General features: G+C 48.3%; 1 protein-coding gene across 1 annotated transcript in view; it reads left to right on the top strand.

The window, feature by feature from the left end:
• The window catches only part of NCAPD3 (non-SMC condensin II complex subunit D3), a 579984-nt gene that overhangs the window by 389263 nt on the left and 165985 nt on the right, over positions 1–24736 (top strand). Inside the window, exons 20-23 of the mRNA XM_069614114.1 lie at positions 2780–2887; positions 12492–12603; positions 12691–12810; positions 13489–13727. Coding sequence (XP_069470215.1) covers positions 2780–2887; positions 12492–12603; positions 12691–12810; positions 13489–13727 — 579 coding nt within the window. The remainder of the gene's footprint in view (positions 1–2779; positions 2888–12491; positions 12604–12690; positions 12811–13488; positions 13728–24736) is intronic.

Here is a 24736-nt window from a genome sequence, read left to right on the forward strand (position 1 = left end):
TGCTGGAGAAATACAGTTACAGGTAAGTAACTAAGACTTTAAGACCAAGAACTTTTAAAGTTAGATTAATTTACAAGGCTTTCTGATTAAGACCTGAACATTTGAGTCTGTATCCAGAACAAGAGGCACCTCCTTCTGGATCAAGAAGAGACCCAGTTTTAGGGACGGAAATAGGTTTGAACACAGGACGGTGGACATTTTACTTTACGGACATCCTGACCGAGTCCTTTGTGGTTTTGTTGAGGTAGGGCAACCCCTTGTAGTAATGGGGCAAGATGGGTTTTTCCTTGTCTTTTACTTTTCTAAATAAGGCTTTGCCAACAAACATGCCAGCACTGTGTCAGACTCGTGCTTGTACACCCTTACACCCTGTATACCTAACAAACAGTGGGGTTTCGGTCTCATAGGGAAGTGTAGTCACAGCCTTAGTTGTCCCCTAAAGGGTGTATTGCTCAGCGGACTCAACTGCCTAGACCCAAAAGGGGTGGCTCCCCCTTGAGGAGAAGGGATGTATTTGTACCACCTGGCATTGCAGTACAATTTGAGGCTGCTACATTTCTGTTCAGCCTACACATGTAATGTAACCCACTGCCTTCAGCTTCACTCTCCTTTACACATGATACAGCCATGTGACCTCTCAATTGATGATGCTCACCTGGGAAACTTTGTATATCAGAGCCCTGGATAGAGCCCAAAGTAACACATGTACAGCCGTAAGGGCTGTTGTGTGTGTGTGTGCCAACCAATCTGCCACCTCTTAACATGGCAGAGTCTGCCACGTCATTTCCTATGTCGACTGCAAGTTTGTGCTCTGTAATGTGCATGGCTCATGCAGAAATGAAATGCTGTGTGCTTCGTTGGTTCCTAATGTGTTCTGCCATGCATGCATACTGGTTCAGCCCGGGAGACTAAAGTATGAAACTAACCTTGGTCATTTGGGTGTACACGGTGCACCCAGGGAAACAACTGCAGCTATTAAGGATATGTTTGGGCAGTGCTGCATCACTCAGACCCAGTTGAAAAAATGTGAGTCAGACACAAGTTCTGCCATATACGCTGGGATAAACCTGGCCCCTGAAAACAGTGAATGTTCTGAGTCTCTAATAGTCATGCTTCATATGTTATAGGTAAATGCAATACTTGGCACACTAGTCACCCTACTTTAAAGCATTGAGTGCCCTTGACGTTTATGTATATTCTAAAAAGGGGCCTTGCCAAAAGCGATATATGTACACTTTGTAATATGGGATGTGGTGTACGTCCTTTTCCCACTCCCGCTCTTTTGGGACATTTTTGAGCAACTAAAAGGAAAGCTTAGTAGAGCATTCAGGCTTACCCTTGGTTCTCAGGATAAATATAACATCTGGCAGAACTTAATGTTGATGAGAGTAAATGGCCAGTCATGCCTTGGTCGCTCTGTATGCTAAAATGCAAGCCCCGTACCTTGTAACTCTATAGTTTTGAAACTTGTGCTGTGTATCTTGGCCGAACCACGCCTCCAGGGCGATCACAAGAGATGCCTTTGACCTGGGCCATGTCTGCATTTGGTGATCTTGGGAAGCATTTTGGTGCAGCCCTGTTTTCTAGCCGTCAGTCTCTTTCATTCACTGAACACAGGGAAGATAGAATATGTTAAAGATATTTGTACTGCGCACCGTTACCACTGGAGTTGTCCCCAGGTGCTCTGGTGCAACTGAAAAGGAGGGGGTGAAAAGAGGGTAGGGGGGTTTGGTTAGGGTGTAGTGGGAATATGAAAGTGAGAGGTGTGATGTCCTTTTGGCAGCTTCAGTTCGGTTTGCACTGTTAGCTGAGCTTAAGTGTGGATTTCGGGTCAGTGCGAATTCCCATGTGCTGTTGTGCCAGGTTAGGTGGTGTTAGTCTGTTGTATTGTGGTGAAGTACACGCAGATTGCTGTGCAGAGAAGTGGTTGTGTGAGTTTCTCTATGAGAAGTGTATGCAGAAAGTTGAGATTTTAGAATTGGGTTAGCAGATTTTCGTTACATCTTTGTGTTTCTACTTCTACGCTCAACATCTGATTATCCTGTGTGATTGGAATTGTTGATTGGCCGGCTAGTTGGCAGGCATGTTGAGGAGTGGCAGTTTTCCTCTGTATAACTCTAGTGGTATGTGTACCTGGCTGATGCGGGCGTGTTTCCCCGCCCTGGGGTTGCCGATGTTTAGGTTGGTGGATTCTTGTCCCTCCCCGCCCATTCTGTGTGGGGTCATTACCTCCCTAAGTTTCCTTTCTGGGGTAGCGGTATGTGGACATGGGTGGCTGCCCCTGACCCCCTCCTCTGGTTAAGGAAGATTAACTTAGTGGGTCATCGATTCCTCCCTGGGATTCTTGTTTCCCGCTGAGTCTATGCTTTCTGGTAGTTTCCTTCTGGTTCTCATAATGGTAGACAATGAGAAGAAAACCTAGATTCGAGATTCCTAGTTAGTGGGAGAAGAGGCTTGGGTTTCACAAAGTGGTAGACGATGTTAATGTAGAGTATGTATACCGTGCACTATCACCACCGGAGTGGTCCCCTGGTGGATCTGAAAAGGCAAGAGGGTAGGAAGGTTAGTAGGACTTAATATATGGCTTAACAGAATTGGCTGAACAGAATTCGATACGCCATTAATACAAAAAGCTGGTCACCCTGTAAACAGCTAAATTCAGGACATGGCCTTAGGCGAACCAGATGCAGCTGGAATTCATTAAATGGGCTTACTTTAGCAATGGTCTTTGGATAGAAGGCAAGGCTTCTTTCATTAATTGGTCTTCCCCTCTTGCCAGGAATTGCTGAACCGTGTATTTGGAGAGATTGTCTTTGCAAGTCAAGATCACATTTCCAGCGTTGTCCTGACCGAGAAACATGTTGGAGAGCTCGATGAAAACATGCTGGTAAGCTGCCGCCTCTGCGTTGACAAAATTGGGGAGAGCTGGAATTTCACTGTAGTGGTTTACAACATATGAGTTTCAACTGCAGTTATGAAGTATTTTGTGTCCTAGAAGGTGTGTTGGTGGCTTTTTAAGATTTGCGGCTAAACTAATTCTCTAGAAGCCCCTTCTCTGCCAAAGTTGGCCGTATCCTAAGAAGGGGCAGGTGCGACCAACCTATGGTCTGGTGAGGTGTGACCATCCACCAACTTTCTGTGAAAGTCCTTTGAAGGCGAGCGTCCCCCAGATAGCACGATCCTCCCCACAATGAGAGACAGTAATGGACTCCCAAGATGGGAATAAGACTAGGACAAAGTGCGGGTGAGCTTAAATGGGAGTTTATCAATCAGAATAGGGCATGCAAAGGACTCTGCAAACTCCGAGAGCGCTCTGCCTGACAATAGCAAAGACAGGCGTATATATTTACAAAAAGCGTCACAAGAACCTACATGCTATAGGGGGCACAAGTTCGTGGGGATTGGGTGGCGACGACTAACTATAGGTGTTGCTGCGATGTGGTTTGCCGTGGTTGGAGGACGTCACTGGTTACCCTCGTGGGTTGGGCTGGGCCTGGCAGGTCAGCTGGGCTCATCCGGACGGTGTTGTTGTGTCAGTTGTGACCAGTGTCAGTGATGAACGTCTTTCCTGGCTTTCTGCCCTAAGGCCACGCACACCGCAGTCATTCAACATTGCAATATTATCTTCTCCGGTAAATTTTCCAATAGGTTATTCTACAGGTTAATGCAACACAGGAGGAATGCACCTAGAGTGGGGTCTTTTGGTGATACATCAATACATGGTTACCATCGTCCTGTTGACCGGGTATCATAGGTCGCGAGGTTGGGTCTCAGGGCATGGGACGGCCTGTCCGTGTTATCATGTCTCGTTAGAAGTCATTATGAATGTGTTCCTGTAGTGTTGCCATAATATTGGGTGTCCTACTTTTACAGGGGCCATTAACCTAGGGTGAGCCAGTGGGTCGTGGAGCCTAAGAAAGGGCGCCTTTGGATCTGTGTCTTAAGGCCGGGGTTTACTGCTGGGTTGTAAATAATTCAGGTGGCAGGCCGTGGCCTTGGGTGCTGCGGGGGGGAATGTGAATGTTTGAAGCGGCTCCAGCCGAATTGGGCGAGGTGGAGCAGAGCAGCACAGGCCTCTGCTTTTTCGTCTGGCAGGCTTCACGGGGAGGAAGGGGGAATGACCTTGCATGTGCTCACAAAGGTATTTTCCTCGTGTGTTGCAGTTTTAAGTGGAAGAAACATAATCATACACATAATATACAATACTCATTGAGTCTTTTCAAAGCTTGTGTTTTTGACATTGTTAGTGCCTTTCAAACGGCCGTTTCAAACATGTTACCTGTACGTTAAGTATTTAACAACCACAACATTTTGTTACATTTCTATACATGTGCGTTAAGTTAGGTAGTAGTAAGGTTGGTGGAGCACGCAGGAGCAACCCGCCAGTAAGACTGACGGCATTGACACATAGTGAGCTTGGACATACATATGGTGCATTTTCGTGCACCCCTTGCATGAGCTCCCAATAGGGTTGCATTTGTCTTCCTTTGTGCTCTAGCAGCATTAGTTCAGTTATGGCATGGGACCTGGGGGTGCAGTCTTCTCGGCGAAACATACAACATGAAAAAAACCCCGGGACACACTTTTACTATTTGCGCATAGCTACGGGGATGTGGGTACTTCATCCCGAATGTCATATAAGCACACATTCTGCCATCTTCATGGTGGTTACAGGTTTTTAGTCAGAAAGGTCGTGGAGAGAAAGGTTTCATCACAGGTGGTTTGCTCATTAGTATTTGGGGTTTTTGTCCGGGGACCATTTTACAGTTCTTTTCCATCCCGGCCCTGCTGGCCGGGTTATACTGGAAACAGCGATACACTGCGGAAGGTGAAATGTTAGTGTTGGTATCTAACACTAGCTCATGTCCGTCTGTTCGTGGGAACGGGCTCTCAGCGGATCTGCCAGAGAGCTGCGGCCACAGGGATAAGTGAAACTCTCCGAGGGTGGGGGCCGCGCTGCGGTGCACAGGGCTCAAACCATCTTTATTTCACAAAATGGTTTCCAGGGCCTAGCTAAATTCAGCATGTTTGGTCAATGTCTTCAGCCAGTGGCCCACCCACCACCTGGGCCCTGGTGGCAGGGGGAACCCCTGACGAGCCATGGACTTCACAAGGGGGAGAGGATGCAGTGTAGGGGGGGGTCTCTTGGACCAATCCTCCCATACACCTTGCAGTCCTTTATCGTGCATCTCTGGTGTGTATCGTAGTCTGTTGCACTGCTCAGTGTTATTAATCATTTAAACCCCCCATGGGCTCCTTCTGTGTAATGTTGCTAATGGTACTAAGTTTGAAAAGTTTCTTTGATTCGGGGGAAAAACCAGCCCTTTTCTGGGCTCACACAGAAGAAACAAGGCCTAGAATCCTATTGGGCTGCTTTTGAAGCATTTCCTTGCTTTGCAGGGAGGTATAAGTGTTAAATAGGTACTAAATGTCAAGACTGTTCTCCAAGATTTGGATGCTACAGCTTTATGGCTAACCCGACAGGGTCTACGACCTCCTTTGTATTGGACATGAAGCATATGTTAAAGTTACGAGGTAGTGATTTACTTGTGTTCAATGCCACCAGTCTAAAGTCAGGGATGGATTACCTAGAGAACAGGTTGTCGCCCGGCTTTAAATTCTAACTTGACATTATTTGCCTCCCCCACCCCCCATTTGAAAGATCCTTATTTTTAAGATTCAGATTGGGCGTTTTATCTGTCGCTTCCTTTACCAAAAATTGTAGGGTATCTAATACCAGTCTTGGCCCTCTCTGTGGGACTGCTAATGAAATAACCACACACTTTCTGCATGTTTGCCCTGGCTCTATTAATCTGAGAAATAAATATTTAAAGCTGATTTTGAGAGAAGCGGGGGTTCGTGGCATAGCAGTGGCTGAAAGACTTTTTTAGTCAATTTGCCAACTTGACTGTAAATTTTGCTACTGCACGTTTTATCCATAGGGCCTGGCTATTGAGAAAGAAGAGCTTGGGGTTGATTGGAAGTAGTATTGCAAACAGCTGATGTGGGTGAGGCTGCAAGATTATCTCTCCTCGTCCCTCAGTGTTACATGTTCTTATTTGAGTGAAATATTTAAAAAAGAAATAAAAAAAAAGATTGTAATAGATTCACATCCTTTACCATGTTCTCGATTAGCTTTATCTGGCTTATTGCACTTCTATGATGAATACATTTTTAACTGAACTTTGTAACTAATATCCTTTGTAATGTATCTGTAGTGGGACATTTTTATCTCGCGTTTAAGTACTTTAGTTTTTTTCTCCCTGAAATAAAGATTTATGAATGACAACTTCCATTCATGATTTTCAATTCAAACCAGAATTTTCAACCTCTGCACCAGCCAGTTACATGAACATGTATGTGTTACAAATGTACTCCGGTGAGTGCTTAGAAAAGAAACAACCTGTGGTGTTAGGTAGAGGTTTCCATCAACATATGTTGTGGCTGAGCAGCGTGGTAGGTCAGACTGAGGAGACAGTCTACGTGCCATTTTCAAAAGGTTTATTGGAAAATAATAAAGCCTAACTTTCTCTTTGCTAAGGGTTTCCTTACCTAACACAACTAAACGAGGGTGCTCGTTGTCGATGGTGAAATCCACAATCAAAAGTATGTCCTTGTCCAAAACTAACCTAGGGTGACTCCACCACTATGACTGCACAACCAAAAGACCAGGAGACTGGTTCCCTTCTCCTGGGTTGCTTTTCAGCAAAGTTATCCTCAATATGGTATCTTCAGATAGCCTTTTGCAGTCTCTAGTAATAAGCCCTTCAGTTCCTTCAAAAGGCTTTTCCAGGCCCTTTTAAGTTGGTTCCCTTGACTCTTCAAATTCTTCTCTCTGGACTTTCTTTGGTTCTTGACTGAGTCTCTGAGTATGGATTATCCCTCACAACCCCAATTCCTACTAGATGAACAAGTAGATGTTCTCAAAAACGTTTTCCTTTGGTTATTTAACTCCTCACTGAAATGAGGTGGAGTCCATATTTGACTCTTATTATGATGTGGCCATTCACTGGGACGAGTATGAGTCCCTGAATTATTTATCTTCTTATGTACTCGTTTGTACCCTTTCCTCCATACTGTATGGCTGCTCTCAAATCGTTATGTTCATATTTTCTCTGTATTTGTACATAAGCGTCACACATGGCCTGCGCCCTGGGTCTCCTGCTCTGTTTTACCTTTTGTTGTACTGGAGCTGCGTCACTGGACCAGCTTTGGACTCTTTTTGGTCTTTGGTCAGGATGGCTCTTCAATCGGCACACTCTATTTTGTTGGACACACCTCTTGTGTCCGTTTGTGGCATCAGCGAGTAGGGGGGTATGGGTTTTTTCGGTCCTCAAGCCACCACGCATTTTTTTCCTTCGCTTCGGTTTCCTCTCTCTGTAAACAGACCTTCCCATTTCTGTCTTCGTGTGCATTCGGTTAAGCACCTTTTGGATTGGGGCTTCGCCTTACCCCTTCGTGGATGTCTCTTTGGACGAACAACCGTGGGACTGACTTCCCCCTAGCTGGTTGCCCACTGCGGCACTTCTTTTCACAACGCCTGTAGCCAGGTGAAGCAGCATTCTCCCAGTCACCAGTATCACGTCTCCAGCTGGTTTGTAATTCTTGAGACTCGTTCTGACATTCTCTTGTTCCTCCAACTTTTATTATGCAACACCGGGGCTGCCCCAGCTTCCAGGATAGAACTTCCTTTGGTTTGCAGCTATACTCTTCATTACGCCTTTTAAGTTTCTTTGTCTCAGTGTTTTACATGGCATTCTATACCACTCCTTGTTCTTACTCTTCACAGTACCAGGCAGATACTTTGCTTCTGTCATTACATTACAATACCATGTGTACGAGGAGTCTGGTTGTCTGTCAACTGATAGGGTTGGTGTGGGTGTTTGAGGATAATGCAAAGGGAGTCCTTATTCCCAAGAGTCTTACCCTGCGTGGTGCCGCTTACCGCCACCCATAGGGGGAATGCTGCGTAACAGGCTAACCTCTGTAGCCTCATAAGGAAAGGCTCCCCCCCCCCCTCCCCCCACTGGGGAGAAGTGACTGAATACCTCGATTCATCATAGCAATCAGACTGCACACTTGGAAGGGGCAAGTGGTGCACTTAAAGATCAGTTTGCCAGCATATAAGCGCTGAATATAGGAGGTGCCACAATGTATATTACTGAGCATATGCTAGTTTGTTGCTGTCAGTAAATTCTTTTTGCTGCTTTCTGTGGGTACACCCCAACCCCCCAGCATATCTGTAGAAAGTTGGTGTGATCCTGCACGGATATTTGGAAAGGAAGTGTTTTTCAAACTCGCACCTGGTTCGATGAATTTGTTCTGGGGGCACAGGCTACCAATACAGCAGGACCCTATCTCTCCTCACCACTCGTTCTGGAGTCAAACTTTGTTGCCCGGGGGCTTGGTGTGTATTTGTTAGATCAGGAAATAGACCTACAGAAAACCAGACCTGTAAACGCGCCTCAGCAGCCTCTCAGTGGATGGTGTTTTCATTGCTCGGCAGCCTGTTCCATATCATAGGTTTCTTTGAGCCAAGAATCTGTCGCTGGTGGCCTTTTTCCGAACCTATGGGATCTGTGTGCACAGCAGCTTTCTGGGTACCGCCACTGTTACTCTGCCTTGAGGATCACCCAAGCACACTTCGTCTCTAGGTAAGGACTGAGCAGAGCATCTTCCTCAGTTGTCTTTGAGGTAAATGGTAAGGCATGAAGGCTGCTTAAACATTATCACGTTATTGCATCATCCTTGCATCAGATAGAACTATCTGCGTATCAACCTGCATGTTCATTCCCTCTGCATGGGCAAGGCTGGTGAACTGATGCTTGATCTTGTTACAGGATAATATTCTCATAGTGCTGCAAACAATGTTTACTAAGCAGTTGGTGCCCTCTTACACATGTCATATAGCATGCATATTTGTAGTCTGTTTTGGAGTGGTACTCTTTCTTTTTGGCCCTGTAGGGAACAAAATGTTGGGATTACACTATTCTGTTGGACATAGTTTATGGCCCTGGGCAACATTATTGAATACATGTCAAATGTTAGATTAAAAGCATTTTATGGGCCTCCGTAGCAGCTTGTGAAAGCTGCATATTTGTGCTTCAGCTGTGGACATAACATTTTAGAAGTATTTCATCTGCCAACTGAGAATAACCGGTCATGCAATAAGTCGCATGGCTGGCCCTGCAGCTCAGCCTGCATGCTAATTACGCTTGGCCCATGCTCCTGGAGCAGACACACATGCATGCCTATAAATAAAAAATTCAATGAACTGTGAAAGCTATTGGCTTTGCCATTTCCCTTTTTTCCTTGTTTCATTTTCTTTTGCCATATCAACATTATTATTATATTTGTATTGCGCTGCTACACAAGTGTTTCAGAGCACGACAAGGCAAGGGAGGGGAACAAGGGAGAACAAAAACAACAATCTTACTAGGCCCAGTGACATTGAGAACGTGCAAGTGCATGGGAGAGGGAAAGGGGGAAAAGTGCAAGGATGGAGGGAAAAGTGCTGAGCAGAGAAAACATCAGATAAATAATAAAAGCAACAAACAGTGGTGGTGCAGCCAGCAAGTGGCAAGTGCTAGGTTTAAGGCACCAGACAGTGTGTGTCTGGTAAGTGCAGCCGGGGGGGGGGGCTGTGGTGGAGGGGGCTGTGCGGATACAGACCCCAGTGCAGGGTATTGCCAGGAGGCAGTGCGTGTGGGTGGCAGGGTGAGCAGGTGCCCGGGCCAGGAAGTCAGTGGGTGGGACGTATTCACGGTGCCAAGAGAGAGCAGATTAGCAGAGGAGAGGAGGGGCGAAGGCAGAAGCAAAGAGGAAGGTCTTGAGGTGCTTCCAGAACTGGAGATGGTTCTCCTCAAGTTTCAGAGAGGCAGGGAGGATGTTACAGAGGGAGGCATCAGCCGAAGACCGAGATCTGCCCCCAGCTTGTTTCTTGGACAAACGAGTGACCCTGAGGGAGTTGGAGGAGCGAAGAGCTCAAGAGGGGGGGTATTTATGCAGATACAGCTGAAGGTTTTTTTTGGATCCAGGCCCCAGAAAGCCTTGTGAACAATGCAAAGGGATTTGAATGTAATCCTTGCATCCACTGGGCACCAATGGAGAGATTTTAGGGCTGGAGAGATACGATCCCAGGACTTGAGGTCAAGGACAATTCTCTTAAGTCCTGTTCTGGATGAGTTGCAGAGGGTGGAGAGTAGAAGCAGGTAGATTTAAAAAGAGGTTGTTGTAATAGTCCAACCTAGAGAGAACCAGGGCTAGAGCAACCATGAACATCTGGGGGAAAGGGAGGAAAGGAAGAGTACCTCTGAGGAGGTCCAGTAGGGAGTTCAACTTTTTAGAGACATCAGAGATGTGGGTGTGTGGGCAGAGAAGGAAAGCGTGAAATCAAAGATCACCCTGAGGTTCTTAGCCTCGCAGGTGGGGTTAGGAGGGCGGCCAAGGGAGGCTGGCCAGAGAGTGACCGGAAAGGAGGGAGAAGGTGTGCCGATGAGGCGGATCTCCATCTTGCTAGCATTCAGGCAGAGATCGTTGGCAGCACACCAATCCTGAATGGCAGATAGGCAATCAGAGATGAGAGAAGAGGCGGCAGAGGGAAGCCTGAAAATGAGGTATTATCAGCGTAACACTGAAAGGTGGAGCAGAAAATGGCAATGCGGTGGGCGAGAGTTGAAAGGAATTGCTTGAAAAGCCAGGGTGGGAGGTTAGACCCCTGGGGAACACCACAGGTGGAAAGAGAGGTAGATGAAAGGAAGGACCCAAGTTGGACCTGGGACGGTCGATCAGAGAGGAAAGAGGTCATCCAGGCCAGAGCCTGATCGGTAATGCCCAGGTTATCACGGAGACTGTTGAGCATGATGGTATGGTTGACCGTGTCAAAGGCGGAGGAGAGATCGAGTAGGATGAGGACAGAGGGGATATTAGTCCTGGTTGGAGAGCAAATCTTCACGGATGTACAGGCGAGCAGTTTCCGTGTTCTGGCAGCTCTAAAGCCAGACTGATGGTCGTGGAGACAACCAACAGTCAGAGTGAAGGTTAAGCTGAGAGATGGCTACCTTTTCAAGGAGTTTGCCCAGAAAAGGAGTGATGGAGATTGGGCGACAGTTAGCCCGGCAAGAAGTGTCAGCAGGGGTTTCTTGAGAAGAGGGTGCACGAGAGAGTGCTTCAGAGAGGAGGGGAAAGCACCTGAAGCGAAGGAGTGGTTGCAGAAATCAGCAAGGCAGGAGTGAGGGTGTCAATGTGGTCCTTGATGGTTTTTGAAGAACAGGCAGGGACCTGTTTTGACAAGACTTTAATAGATCGGACTTGTCTTGAGACATCAGGGGAGATGAGAGGAAAGGACGAGAGAGGGTTGAGGGGTGGCTGTAGGAGGGCCAGAATTCACAGGAGAGCGGACAGTAGGGGGAGGGGAAGAGAGGGTGGAAAGTAGTTCTTTATCAGTACAAACGCTATTTAAATGTGCTTTTATTGGGTTTTCTTTTGGGAGGCGGAGAAATGATAGCCAGTTTATGTATGCAGTGAAAAATGCGTTTAAAGATCCTGCTCATCACATCGGTTTAAAATGTTGATTAAGATCACATGATGAACTAGGATTACAAGTGACCATTCCTTCTCCATAATGGAATTCTCATTAATATTCATGAACTATCAACATTTTCCTTAATAAAAAATCGAAACCTACTTTTCTAAATAGAAAAATAAAGACAGCTTTTTTGGTGCCTTTTAAAAATAAATGCTTTAAAGAAACATGGTTGACGTAGTCTGAACCCCTCTCTGCAGCTGGAGGGGTGTGCAGAGATCTGCACGTAGCAAGGGGTGCTATTCAGGGGTAATATAGTTAATCAAGATCTCAAATTACTAGTAACTTGCCCTCCCAATGGCCCTTTCTCACGTTGCGTCTGTGGCATGTATTTCTCTTCAAAACGTGTCCCTCTTGTGTGCACTGCTCCACTGGGATGATGATCAGCTGAGCAATGGTCTAGTCAGGCCTTTTCTTTGTATTGCATTGGTGGCTCCTTGATTGTCTCGGTTTCTAATAGCTCCTCTATTACACTGTAGGAGTTGCATCCCATTAGTTGATGCTGTGAGATCTTCATGGAATACCAGACTAAACTGGATTTGAATCACTCACTGCTGGATTTTGGTCTAAGATTTGTGAGACTGAGGTGTTTACTCCTCACCAGTGTACACCGTTTGGTCTGATGTTCCCCTCCTTCTGCTGACCAGATCACCTGCTCTTGAATTCCTAGGTCTGTCTGTCGGATTTGTAATGCCCATTACAAATGTGTGAGTCTTTTTGACTCAAAAGCAAAGTGTAGAAGGGGGGATATAGAAACAAATCAGGGAGATAGAAAGAGTGAAACAGCATGAGGACATGGATCTGACTGCGGGGCGGGGAGATTAGACGGTGTTCCAAATTACCAACTAGCAAATGCATTATTTCAAATATGTTTGCTCAGTGTTGAGCATGTTTCCTTTTTGCATAGGTGCGACATCTCTTCACCCTGGGAGAGGCTGCCCAGCTGTGCCCAGCCATAGTGGAGAAGCGCATCTTCCTATTGGTTCAGTCCATCTTGGCCTCTGAAAGCATGGAGCAGGGTGAGACCCTAAACTTTTTTCCTGCAAATGTTACTATTTTTGTGTTCAAGACCCTGACGTTAAAGAGTTTCTGTATTTGCGCCTTAGCTATTGACCTCCGAGATGGTGACGACTTGCCAGCCTCTCAGCCACTCTCGCAGCCCCTCTCCCAGTTCAAGGGCTCCACAATGCCTCCCATCGTGCGTGCACACGCCTTCATTACACTAGGTGAGGCTTGTATGTTTCAGGCCTATCCTTGCTCTGACTTGTCGTTCTCAACTTTTGATTTTCTTGTTGCTTGCCCTTTATTAGTTTGTGTTCCCAACTACTTCACAAATGCTATCTCAACTTTCAGTATTTTGGGTAAAATAGTTTGTAATATTTAACATTTTGCAAAAAGCTGAATTAAATGTTACATTGAATGGTGTCCATATCTTCATCCACCCCCTGGTGGCCTTCAAAGCTACTGCTGCATGATATCACAGTTCATCCTTTCTCCCTTTGTTACAGCCTTGGTTTCAGTCTGTCTCTGGTGTTCATTGCCCCATTGCTGCTTTTAGTTCCACTGGGCAACCCCTGTCGTTTCAATGAATCTTGCTTTCCATATCCAGCATTCATTAAGCCAATATTGTTGTAGAGATGTTTAACTTGCGTGATGGCCAAGCCAGTGTGTGAGTTAAGTTCTGAACAATTGAATGATTCCCTAAGATGTTGTTGCAACATATGAACAAGCATGTATACCACCTAGTTGCTCTTTGTTTAAACCTGTTAGACAAACTAAATGTGAAAGGCATTGTACATGTGCAATGAATGTAAGTAGAAGCAGGTCTTACCACCCAGCGTGGTGATTTGCGGAGCCACAGTATTTAGCCACCCAAAAGTTAATCTCCAATTTTCTTGTGTCAGGGAAGCTTTGCTTGCAGCATGAAGATCTGGCAAAGAAGTGTGTTCCCGCCCTGGCACGCGAGCTGGAAGTATGCCATGATGTAGCTGTCCGCAATAACGTGATCATTGTGATGTGTGATCTGTGCGTGCGATACACCACCATGGTGGACAGATACATCCCCAACGTGTCCGTGTGCCTGAAGGACAGTAACCCATTTATCCGCAAGCAGACCCTCATCATGCTGACCAACCTCCTACAGGTGAGAACAGACCACTCCAAAGTCTCACGCTTTTGCAGAGTGGTTGCTCTGGAATATTTGGTTCATCCTTTATTGCTATGTGCGTTAAGACTGGCTGTCTATTACAAGTTTGTTTTGGGAAAAAAGTTGAAACGCCATAAAGGAAATAATGTGTAAAAAAAAGACACAATTACCTCCATGGCCCCAAGCATAATGCTGGCATCATTATACTTGTGACGATTCCAAGGAAATTCCCCTCTCGCTATGCTTAACACCCCATAGGGGACATGGAAAGCAAGATCCCTCTGGATGTTGCCCCTCCCCTTCCTACTTGGTTGCTTCCTCTGGCTACTAGCCTGCTGAGATTTGCTGCACTCCCACAGTGCCGGCCAGGACGCTGCATGTGGCAGTCTACTTATGCCGACTCCCCTCTTAGATTCCTCAGCTCAATTGAACTCTATGGGCTTCGCACATATGCTTATCTAATTGGTTGCTTCAATGACTCTCCTTCAGGGGGCCGCCCAATTTGCCTCTTAGCTGCCTTCCCTGAGGACTGCAGATAGTGAAAGTCAGATGCTGGTTCAGCCATTTCAAAAGGGTTTATAGGGTTAATGTACACCATCGCTCACACACATCCCATGAAGGTGTTGGGCATGTTCTTGTTTCACCCGCCTGGATGCTGGAATTATCGTGGGTAGCCATCATCCTCTGCCTCCCTGAAGCCCTGCTGTGCTGACCTTCACCAGAAGAGGAACCTGCCATGAGCCCAAAGTACAATCTCCGAGCTGCAGAGGGCCTACTGACCCTGTCTGGAGTAAAAGCAAGACGTGAATCTGTGCAGTAGTCTGTGAGGGCCTCTCCTCAGTCATGGGACCGATCTGGGATGAAGCCGCTCCAGTCTAAGGTCTCCAGAGGAACTAGAAGACTGCTGCTGGTGGACCCACTCAAATCAGGCATCCCGCATGACCCCAACGACCGTGGGGAGGTTTCTACCCCTGTGGGGATCCCAGGATCTGAGATCTGACCTCTGAGCTTCCTCTAGTGAGATGTCATTGGTAGGGACATTCATTGTAGAGAACAATGTATGGGAATTGATATATAAGGTGGTGGCGCATGCAGAGTAATGGGGAGAGGGCTCAACACGTGGGGGGTGAGGCGAGAGAAAAGAGGTGCCCCCTGGAAATGGATTGATTGGTTACGTTTGAAAACATACAACATACTCTTAGGTCCCGTCCCCTTTCCGCCATACTGTATGGGCGTCCCTTCCAAGGGACGGGAGACGGAACCTTTTTCACCAGAAAAAAACCTTCTACCCCTATAAATTTAGAGGCGCGCAGGGGTGCGGCTCAAGGAGCATGCGCTGCCCTGACTCCGCCCTCCGGCACCACACCCCAGCCCCCTTTTCTGCGTCGACGGGAACAGGCCAAATTCACCAGCGCTCCTGGCCTTGGCTTCGGCCATGTAATTCCACGCGTGGATACTTCTTCTTTGTTTTTGTTGTCTTATTTATCATTCAGGTACTCGGTCCTCAGGCGTCACGCTCCTCCCTGGTGCATGTCGACTTCTACAGGGTTCAGCAGGTGTTCATCCCGCAACAGGCTCTTCCCAACTTCAGACCCCCACGCCCTCTGCCTACGTTACCTTGGCCCAGACTACGGTTGGCAATCATGTTCGGTGTGTGACTCGCTGTCATCAAAGGTGCTGAAGAACAGACTAGCTAGGTGGAGGGAGCTCTTCCAGAGGTCGCCTCCAGAGGATCTCAAAAATTTCCTTCGTGAAGCATCGAACCAGGCACAAGGTAGGGCTGATATTTTCCAGCGCACCCCGCAAGGGAGACTCCTGCGCGGGAGGGACCGGCCAGGTCCTTCTACCGACACATGCACCGAGGCTGCTGCAGCTACCAGCCTTCGGGTCGGGGGATCCTCGGATCCTCCCGGGCGCAGTGTCGAGGGACCAGAAGGTTCTTGTACCGGGTCTACACCCGAGGGGCTCTGCCCTTTTATCGGCACCATGGTCGAGGGGCTATGCCCTAACACCGTCAATACGTCCGGGGCGCCTAAACACAGCTCTTCCGGCCCTCCGGAGCAGGGTAGGCCTCGTGATCCACACGCAAGAGTCTTGGACGAGGCGGGGCCCAGCGGGCCGAGCACCACGTCGCAGGCACATGGCAGGCAGCTTGACAAAATGGCCGGCGCGCCAGAAAGAGCCACCCGTTGTCATGTCGGTACAATTAAGCCTGCCAGAAGAGAAAACACCAAGAATGGCGCTTAAAGGATCCAAGAATCTGAAGGACATGCTATCACATGCAAGACTGGATAAGAAATCACAAAGATCAACGCTCTGGAATATGCAGGAAATAAAGGGGCATCACCCCTGTGGCACCTGCACAGTATGTCGATTTACTAGAAAAATGTCTTCATTTAGGATTGGCGAACAAGACTGGCAACTCAGGCAGACAGTTTACAAATTGCAAAACGGCTAATGTAATTTACATCATTGAATGTCCTTGTGGCTTGCGCTACGTGGGCCAAACAACTAGGCAAATCCACAAAAGGATAGGAGAGCATAGATCTCGAATCCGTTGCAAATCTGCCACTGCCCCAATGGTACAAAATTACATTGAAAACCATCATGGCCCAAACGATATCCTATGGTGGATAGCAGATTCAGTACCTAATACAAGCAATGCCACCAACTCACTCAACCACAAAGAAGCATGGTGGATTTTTAAATTGAAAAGCACTACAACCGGGCTGAATGAGATAGACCCCACGCGCTTTTGTAGATAATTACACACCTTCACTCAAGAGTTAGTCTCCTCTCCCTGTGTCATCTCCATCTCATGCCATTTGTAGATACCACGTTTAGCTGGCCCAAAACTAGTTCCTCAACTATTCTTCCCTTCCGCCTCACACTCTTTTACTTGAGGTGCGTTCCGTGCAGCTATCTGGCAGGACCCGCCTTTCCTTAATCAGGACACCCCAACTAAACTTCCATTAAAATTGGGCACTCTCCTTAATTTTAAACACATGCCCAAAGTCCCATATTACACTCTTTTTGTTATATTGCTCCTCGATGTAATTCACAGCCTTCATCTGACCTCTATACAGCTTTCACAGGTCAGCAGTATATGGCGGGCTAATACTGAATACAACTTATTCCGGCAAACTTTTGACGGACTTGCCATTCCGTCTCGTAATGGACATGTGCAAGAGACTAGTGTCTCGCACTGTCATGCGCCCACTGAAACGCTACAGGACAGCGGGCCGGTACATGCGCACTCGCTAAGTAGTCAAAACAACACTACTCCTTATGCGCATGCGCACTCAGCACAGCCGTGCACAGCTCGGCTGCTTTTAGTTCCCCAGCCTGAACGCAGCGATCCAGACGCAATATGCATACGTGGTCCCACACGCCAGCCTGCAGTGAGTCCGGGACTTGAATTCCAGGTAAATACTTTCCCCGACTTTGTCACACAATACAGACCCTTTCCTCACCAGTTAACCTAACGGGCAAATGCATCTCGTTAATCTCATAGGACAACTACAGACAATAACGGAAACTGTCACCCAGCCACCATTACGTGTTGGTCCACACTTTTGTGAACAGTTGCCAAACCAACCGGCACCCTGCGCATTTCCTGAGACTTTCCGCGCAGCTACAACCTAGCTAGGTGAGCACATGCCATCCTGGTGCACTTGGGTCAATATCTTTCTGTTATTGACCTCCACGAACAGTATTCTTACCTAGAACTACATGCTCTTTGATTCTTGCAGCCACCCACAGCCGGCTGCCAGAAGACCAAACCATTTAGCATCTCATGCCATTAATCGGCCACAGTAACTTCAGATCCTGACAGATCTGCACCCCCCCAAGGTCAGTCCCGTGCCTCCCTTGTCCTTAATTTTATAGTGGTGTACCATATTCATCGAAAATATTATGTCTTGTGTTTTTTTAAACAAAAGCTTTTAACTTTCCACTCAGTCACTAATGGAGTCCCCCGTCTCTATTTTTAGGGAGACCTACCCCAGGCCCTAGATGAAGGCTCTTAGCCGAAATGTCTTACCGACCAGTACCTCCATACTTCTCCTGGTCCCAACATCATCTTTGATCTATATCTAGACGTCGACCACTTGTTAGGTCACCCTCCAGCCTGGATACACATAACCAAAAGATTTTTCATTCATTGCTTTTGTTTTGGTTGTTATGTATGTACTACATGCCAATCACTTGTCACTATAGGTGGTGGTTACACAGCGTTTCTTTTAAACACGATCTTGTCTTGCAAATTATTTTGCCATAAACAGTTGCTTGAGGAAAAGTTAAGACTAAGAATTAACCCCTTTGCAAACTCTGTATTCGTGATTGAACCTCTTGCATTTTCTAATTGTTCTTTTCAACAAATACTTTTTTTCAAAAAAATTACTGATGCATGATTACTAAATGCATCCAGCAGCAAAATAAATTTAAAAAGCTGACGGATTGATATCTATTTGTGTCTGAAACTCCTTCCTGTGCATTTTCACATTTAAAGTGTTTCTGTACCTCTCTTGACATAATAGAAAAAACCTAGGCCTACTTTAGTCCAATAGTAGTCCCCAGAAAACGTTATACGTCAGAACAGACCCCCATTGTTGACTAACCCGTTGTCATGATGCCTACCCCCAGGCATCCTGACCAAGCCCATCAGTCCCGGGAGCAGGCATCTAGACATTTAGTAAAATCTCTGCAGCCCCGGCTAGGGGCTATATGGGTTCAGTTCTGGCGCCTTAGGCGCCAGGCTCATAGTAGGAATCAGTCCTGGCGCCTAAGGCGCCAGGCTCATAGTCATTAATTACCTCAGGCAGACATGCTGCAAATGACTCCAATCCAACATGAAGCCTGAAAGGGACTATTTTTCTACAGGGACTATTTTTTACTCAGGTGTGGTTCTAGGGACTTCTTACCTGGGACTACTTTTGAGGCTATTTAAACCACGCCCGACCAGCAACACACGCTTCGCGTTATTTTGCATCCAGCAGCGTAACACTCACCGTGCCTGCAGCCTGCATCCAGTCTTCTGCCACGCCCGCCTCGAATCCGGAGCTCCTAAAACAAAGAGGAAAGAAAGGGACAAGGTTAGAAAACAAACTTATTTCTATTCCACACCTGATTCTGGATCCATCTTGTCTCCGGACCTGTAAAGAACATCATTTCTGCACGCGCCGCACCTCCAGCTGCAGCGCCGCGCCATACTCAGCAGTCTTCACAGCATCCTTCAGGTCGGCGCTGCCTCCATCATTTCCTCGCCGAACTTCAGGACCTAGGAGACAAAAGAAAACCACAAGGTGAGCCGAGGGAACCAACAAATATAATTCTTACCACCATAGACTTACCTGATTTACCACCGGAGGCATCCTTTTGTGACTCTCCAAATTTTCACGTGCCGCATCTGTAAAGCAAGACAAAACACGTTTTCCTCGTGCAACATTTACCGGACAGCGCAGGGTAATACAGACTCTTACCTGAGCGCCACCAGCTGCCACAAGAGCATCTTTTCACGAGCCAGCTGCAAGACCAGAAAGGAAGGGGGGGAACAAGAGTGAACATCGTACATATTGAACTCTATGAACTTAATACTTACTGGTCCTCACCAGGAACCTCAGAGTCAATACTCTCCGGAACTCTTCCGAGCCTTCAAACCAGTGAAGTAACTGGAATCGACGCGCCCCTTCAAATCCACGCAGGATGGAGAGCTCATCTTTCAAGAATATAAGGTGAGATTGCTGTGAGGGCATTTCGGAGGTGATTAGTTGGGGAGGACTGTGGGGGTGCCATCACTTGAATCCACAAGTGGCTAAATCCATCTCTCCACTTGCAGGAGAATATTTCTACGGGTTAAGCAGACAAGATTAGGAGGGCAGATCCAGTCAGTCATCGCTGCACTACGCATCACGTGGGTGGAGACTGCAGCTGTCCGGGTCCGACGGACGCCCCTGTGGGAGCCAGGTGAGCGTAACACCCGTCCAACGCCATTCCAGAAATTCGGCGAAGAACGAGTGTCAAGGTGGGACTGGTCTCAACCAGGTACGTGGCCTACACTCTACCCTTCATTTGCGCAGGACAGCTTTCCTTTGCGTCCATATGGACAGGGTATGCAGCAGCCCCCCGCTATCCCGTCAGTACCCCCTGCCAACTCTTTGGCCAGTGAGGAGGTGCTCTTCAAGAAGTTCCTCTGCCTCATGTGGTCTCCTCAGATGAGGGTTATCATCAAAGACATCATCAGGGAAGTCCTCCCCGCATGCTAACGGTAACACAGACTCCTCCATCGGGCCCCCAGGCCCCGGTGCAGCTGCCGCCTCCGGCTCCACAGCTAACTCCGCAACCTCCTCAGCCTCCGGCTACAGTCTCTGTACCCAAGCCTCGGGCGCCATCTTCTCCTCCTCCACAGGATCCTCTAGATCTGCAGGATACATACTAGGAGGAGGACCCGGACACGCCATCCTCAGCCAGGGCCTTCCACAAACGTCTTGCTAGCCTGGCGGAGTACCTGGGCTTCTCACAACCCGAGGTCGAACTGGCATAGGGGGTTCTGGCAGAGGTCCTCACGCGACGCCCCTCTGCCAACACGGGGATTCCACTGCAAACTAATGTGGTCTCCCTGGCCAAGAAGGGTAGGCTCAAGCCCCACTCGGTCCAGCCTGCCAATCAACGCCTGGCCGCCAAGTACATGCAGATGGAGGGGGATACACTCTTGCTCTCGACCCATCCTCGGCCACACTCCTCGGTGATCGCTATACTCCAAGCCTCAGTCCTCAGCAGCCTCCTCTGCAGCGAAGATCTTGGACGCATACGGCAAGAAGATCTATTCCAACGTGTCCTTGCACCTCCGTCAGGCCAACGCTGATGCCATGCTGGCTGCCGCCAACCAGAGGTTATGGCGGAAAATTGTGAACTTCCTCCCGGAACTCCCCACCCAGTGCCAATCGCGCTATGAGGCGCTGCTAGCTGAAGCCAAGCTCGTGGCGCATGACCTCATGGAATCCACAGTGGCTCATATCAATACCTCAAGCTGTGCCATCTGCATTGCCACAGACATGAGGAGAACAGCCTGACTCTGGGCAATGAAATTCACCCCCGATGTCCAGGCGCGCATCCTAGATCTACCATTCGAATACAGCCCGGGTGGGGGGGGGGGTTACCTCTTCCACTCCTCTACGGACAAACGGCAAGAGAGCCATGCAGTGGAGGAAGTCCCAGTCTCCCAGCGAGGCATTCGCTTTTACTCAAGGATTTTCGCCATTCAGAAGTAGAACCAGGCGGGCTTGAGTTGTGCTGGACCTTTCCACTCTCAACCTCCCCTTACCCCTGCAAAAATTCAAGATGGTTATGCCAGCTTTTGTATTGGAAATATTGGACAAGATAAACAGGATGTGCTCCCTGAACCTGAAGGACGCGTAGCTACATGTCCCGATTTGGCAGCCCCATCGTTTTTTCCTACGGTTCAGGATCATGGGCTACCATTTTCAATACAAAGTCCTTCCATTTGGCCTCAACTCGGCCCCCAGGGTCTTTACCAGACTCATGAATGCAGTGGCGTCCCTCCTCAGAGCGCAGGGCCTCCACATTACCCATACCTCGACGACTGGCTTGTCGGGGCTACATCTCCGGAAGCGGTACACCACCCTTCCCATGCCCTTATGAACACACTGCACGATCTGGGCTTCTCGCTCAACCTCAAGAAGTCGCAGCTGCTGCCTACGCAGACTTGACATTACTGGGACTCCTTTGGGACACATGCTCCGAGAGGGTCTTCCCGTTGGAAGACAACATCTCGGCCATGAAGAGGGCCACCGCCCACTTCCTCAGCAGAGAGGTGACATCGGCATGGTGGTACCAACATCTCCTGGGTCTACTGGCGGCGGTCCTGTTAGCCATGCTGCACACAAGACTAGGGATGAGAAAGATTCTGCTGCACTTCACGGCCTTGTGGAATCAGGAGTAGGGCTCGCAATCCGAGATCATCAACGTTCCACCATCTCTCCACCCGGACCTAACCTGGTGGTCCATGGACTGCGACCTACGGAAGGGCAAGCCCTTTCGGCCGCCCTCTGCGCAGGCCACCATCAAAACAGACTCCTCGCTCGAGGGCTGGGGAGCCACCCTGGACGATCTATCGGTCCATGGTACCTGGACTCGACAGGAGCAGGAATACCACATCAGTTGGTTGGAGCTGAACGCCATCTGGCTAGCGCTCAGAGCATTCCTACCACTTCTCAGGGGCAAGGTTGTCCTCATCCAGACAGACAACTCGACCAGCATGTACTACGTCAACAAGCAGGGAGGCACCAGATCCCCCTCTGCTGTGCAGATTGCAGATTGGTGATCAGCATGTGGGAATGGGCCCTGGAAAACGACATTTACCGCTCGGCAGTCCACTTCCCAGGGGAATCCAACCTGGAGGCGGACAGGCACAGCAGGCTGGGAGCTGACAATTACAAGTGGCAGCTAAACAACCTCGTTATTCAGGAGATCTTCAACAGGAGGGGTCACCCCCAAGTGGCTCTCTTTGCCACCTGGCAGAACAAGAAGTGTCCCCAGTTTGCATCCTGGCAGGGTCAGGGCCCCGGCTCTCTGGGAGACGCATTTAACCTCCAGTGGACCGGCATGAAAGCCTACGCCTTTCGGCCCACTCCTCTGATCCACAGGGTAATTTGCAAGATCAAGGAGTCCTACCAATTCCTCATTCTGATAGCCCCACGGTGGCCGGCCAGGCCGTTGTTTTCGGAGCTCCTCAGCCTCTCGGAGGTGCCCCCTATACACCTTCTGACGGGCCCAGCACATCTTCTGGTGCAGCAGGGGAGCAGAATATCCACCCGGCGCCAGGGAAACTAGCCCTCACAGCGCGGTACTTTAGCAGGTAACGCTTCGTCACCTTAGCTTTTCACAGGCCAATCTCGAGATCATACAGGGCACCAAGAGCAAAGCCACCAGGGCTCAGTACAGGAGCAAATGGACCAGATTCAGGCACTTGGCAGACTCCAAGAGAATTGACCCCTTGGCCTGCAATTGGGGCGACGCGCTCTCCTTTTCGGCACACCTCGCTCATTCGGGCATACAGGTGGACACCTGCCGCACATACCTTGCCATTGGTGTTTACAGAAACTCAGAGGAAGGCATTTCTTCCTCCTCCAACCCTATCGTCAAACATCTGACTGGTCTCGCTGGGCTCTATCTGCCGGTCAAGAGACCGCACCCGGTGTGGGACATTCACACAGTCTTGGGCTTCCGTGGACATCAGGCTGGTCACCATCAAGACGGCCTTAATAGTCAGTCTTACCTTGGCTCGCAGAGTTGGCGAGATCCAGGTGCTGGTCGCTTTTGAACCATATACCACCTTTCACAAGGACAAGGTTGTCATGTGGACGCACCCGGCATTTCTTCCCAAGGTTCCATCTGCATTTCACTTGAACAAGGAAATGGTCCTTCCTACATTCTTTCCCGATCCCAAGGGCGAAGCACAGAGTACTGCACTGCCTGGATGTCGGGCGTGCCCTAAAATTCTACTTGGACAGGACCAAGGGCTTCCGCAAGTCAGACACCCTGTTTGTCACTTTCGGAGGCTTGAGGCCAGGCTGTCCAGCCTCTAAGGCCTCCATATCCCTCTGGATGGGATCTGCCATCAAAGAAGCGTATGAAGGCCAGTACAAGCCGCTCCCGGCCAACATGCATGCCCACACAGTCTGGGCCAAGGCAACGGCCATCTCATTCCAGCGCCATGTCCCTTGGCAAGTCATAAGCAGGGCGGCCACTTGGGCCTCTCCCTCGGCTTTCTGCAAGCATTACTGTTTGGATGCCGGGTCTAGATCTGATGCAGCTTTCAGCAGGCGGTTCACAGGAACCTATTTGCTTAAGGAGGGTCTCCTCTCCACCAAGTTACTCACCGTAGTGACTAACATACTCTTTGTCCATAGTCCCCTTTCCTCCATACGTCCCACCATCTGCCCCCCCCCCCCACTAATAATACTGGTGTCATTAGGCAATGTTAAATCTATTGTCGATGCGTCAATGGGGACTGAGTCAGGGCAGCGCATGCTCCCTGGGCCGCGCCTCTAAATTTAAAGGGGAAGGTTTTTTCTGGTGAAAAATGTTCAGTCTCCTGTCCATTGGAAGGGACGCCCATACAGTATGGTGGAAAGGGGACTATGGACTAAGAGTACGTTAGTCACTATGGTGAGTAACTTATAATTTTTTGCATAAAGTGATTCTAATGAAATCTGCTAGATGACCCTTTGAGCCTACAATTACAACAATTAGATAATGAGAAAAACAGTCCTAGAGAGAAGTAACTTGAAACAGGGAGAATGTTTGAGCCATACTAGGACGATGTTTCAGAGACAATGTTAAATGGTGCAAAAAAGGAATTTATATTTTTGAAGCACAGTTTTTTCAACCATCTTTTGTAAGGTCTTTAAAAGAGATGAGACATGAAACCACCCCCTGCCCATTGGGGTCTGCATTGGGTGCTAAGTCCTGCTTACCTTAGTGCCCCTCGAGGTAGATCCTGATCAGTCCTGGCTGGATCTTTACTTTGAGGTGAAGTCTCTTTGGACCCTGGAAGTGGCAGCTGATTCCTAAAAGTTCTACAATTTGACTTAAGCCACATTTCAATTGTTTTGGCTTTGCACTTGCTTCTTTTGTTTGGGTGGTCTCTTATGTTGCTATGCATGCTGTGACTGAATAACCTTTATTGCACTCCTAAAGACTTCCTAAAACACTTGGCAAATGGGAACTCCTTCTGAAGTGATAAAGCTGCTCAAACACTTTGCAACTAAGTGTAAGTTCTATGTGGAGTCTTATCCGATCGCTGGCTCTATACCGCGAGGAGTCTGAAACCACACTTTCAGTCGGACAGCATCCTTTTAGGGTCATCCATCTAACAGGAAGGCTTTGCCCCGTTGATAATAGCGCATATAAAGGGATATCAATGATACATGGAGATCACCTCTCCTATCGAGTCAATAATACAGAAACCAAGGCTATACCAAAAT

Source organism: Ambystoma mexicanum, chromosome 9 (assembly GCF_040938575.1).
Source record: "Ambystoma mexicanum isolate Mex_15411 chromosome 9, UKY_AmexF1_1, whole genome shotgun sequence".
Taxonomy (NCBI): domain Eukaryota; kingdom Metazoa; phylum Chordata; class Amphibia; order Caudata; family Ambystomatidae; genus Ambystoma; species Ambystoma mexicanum.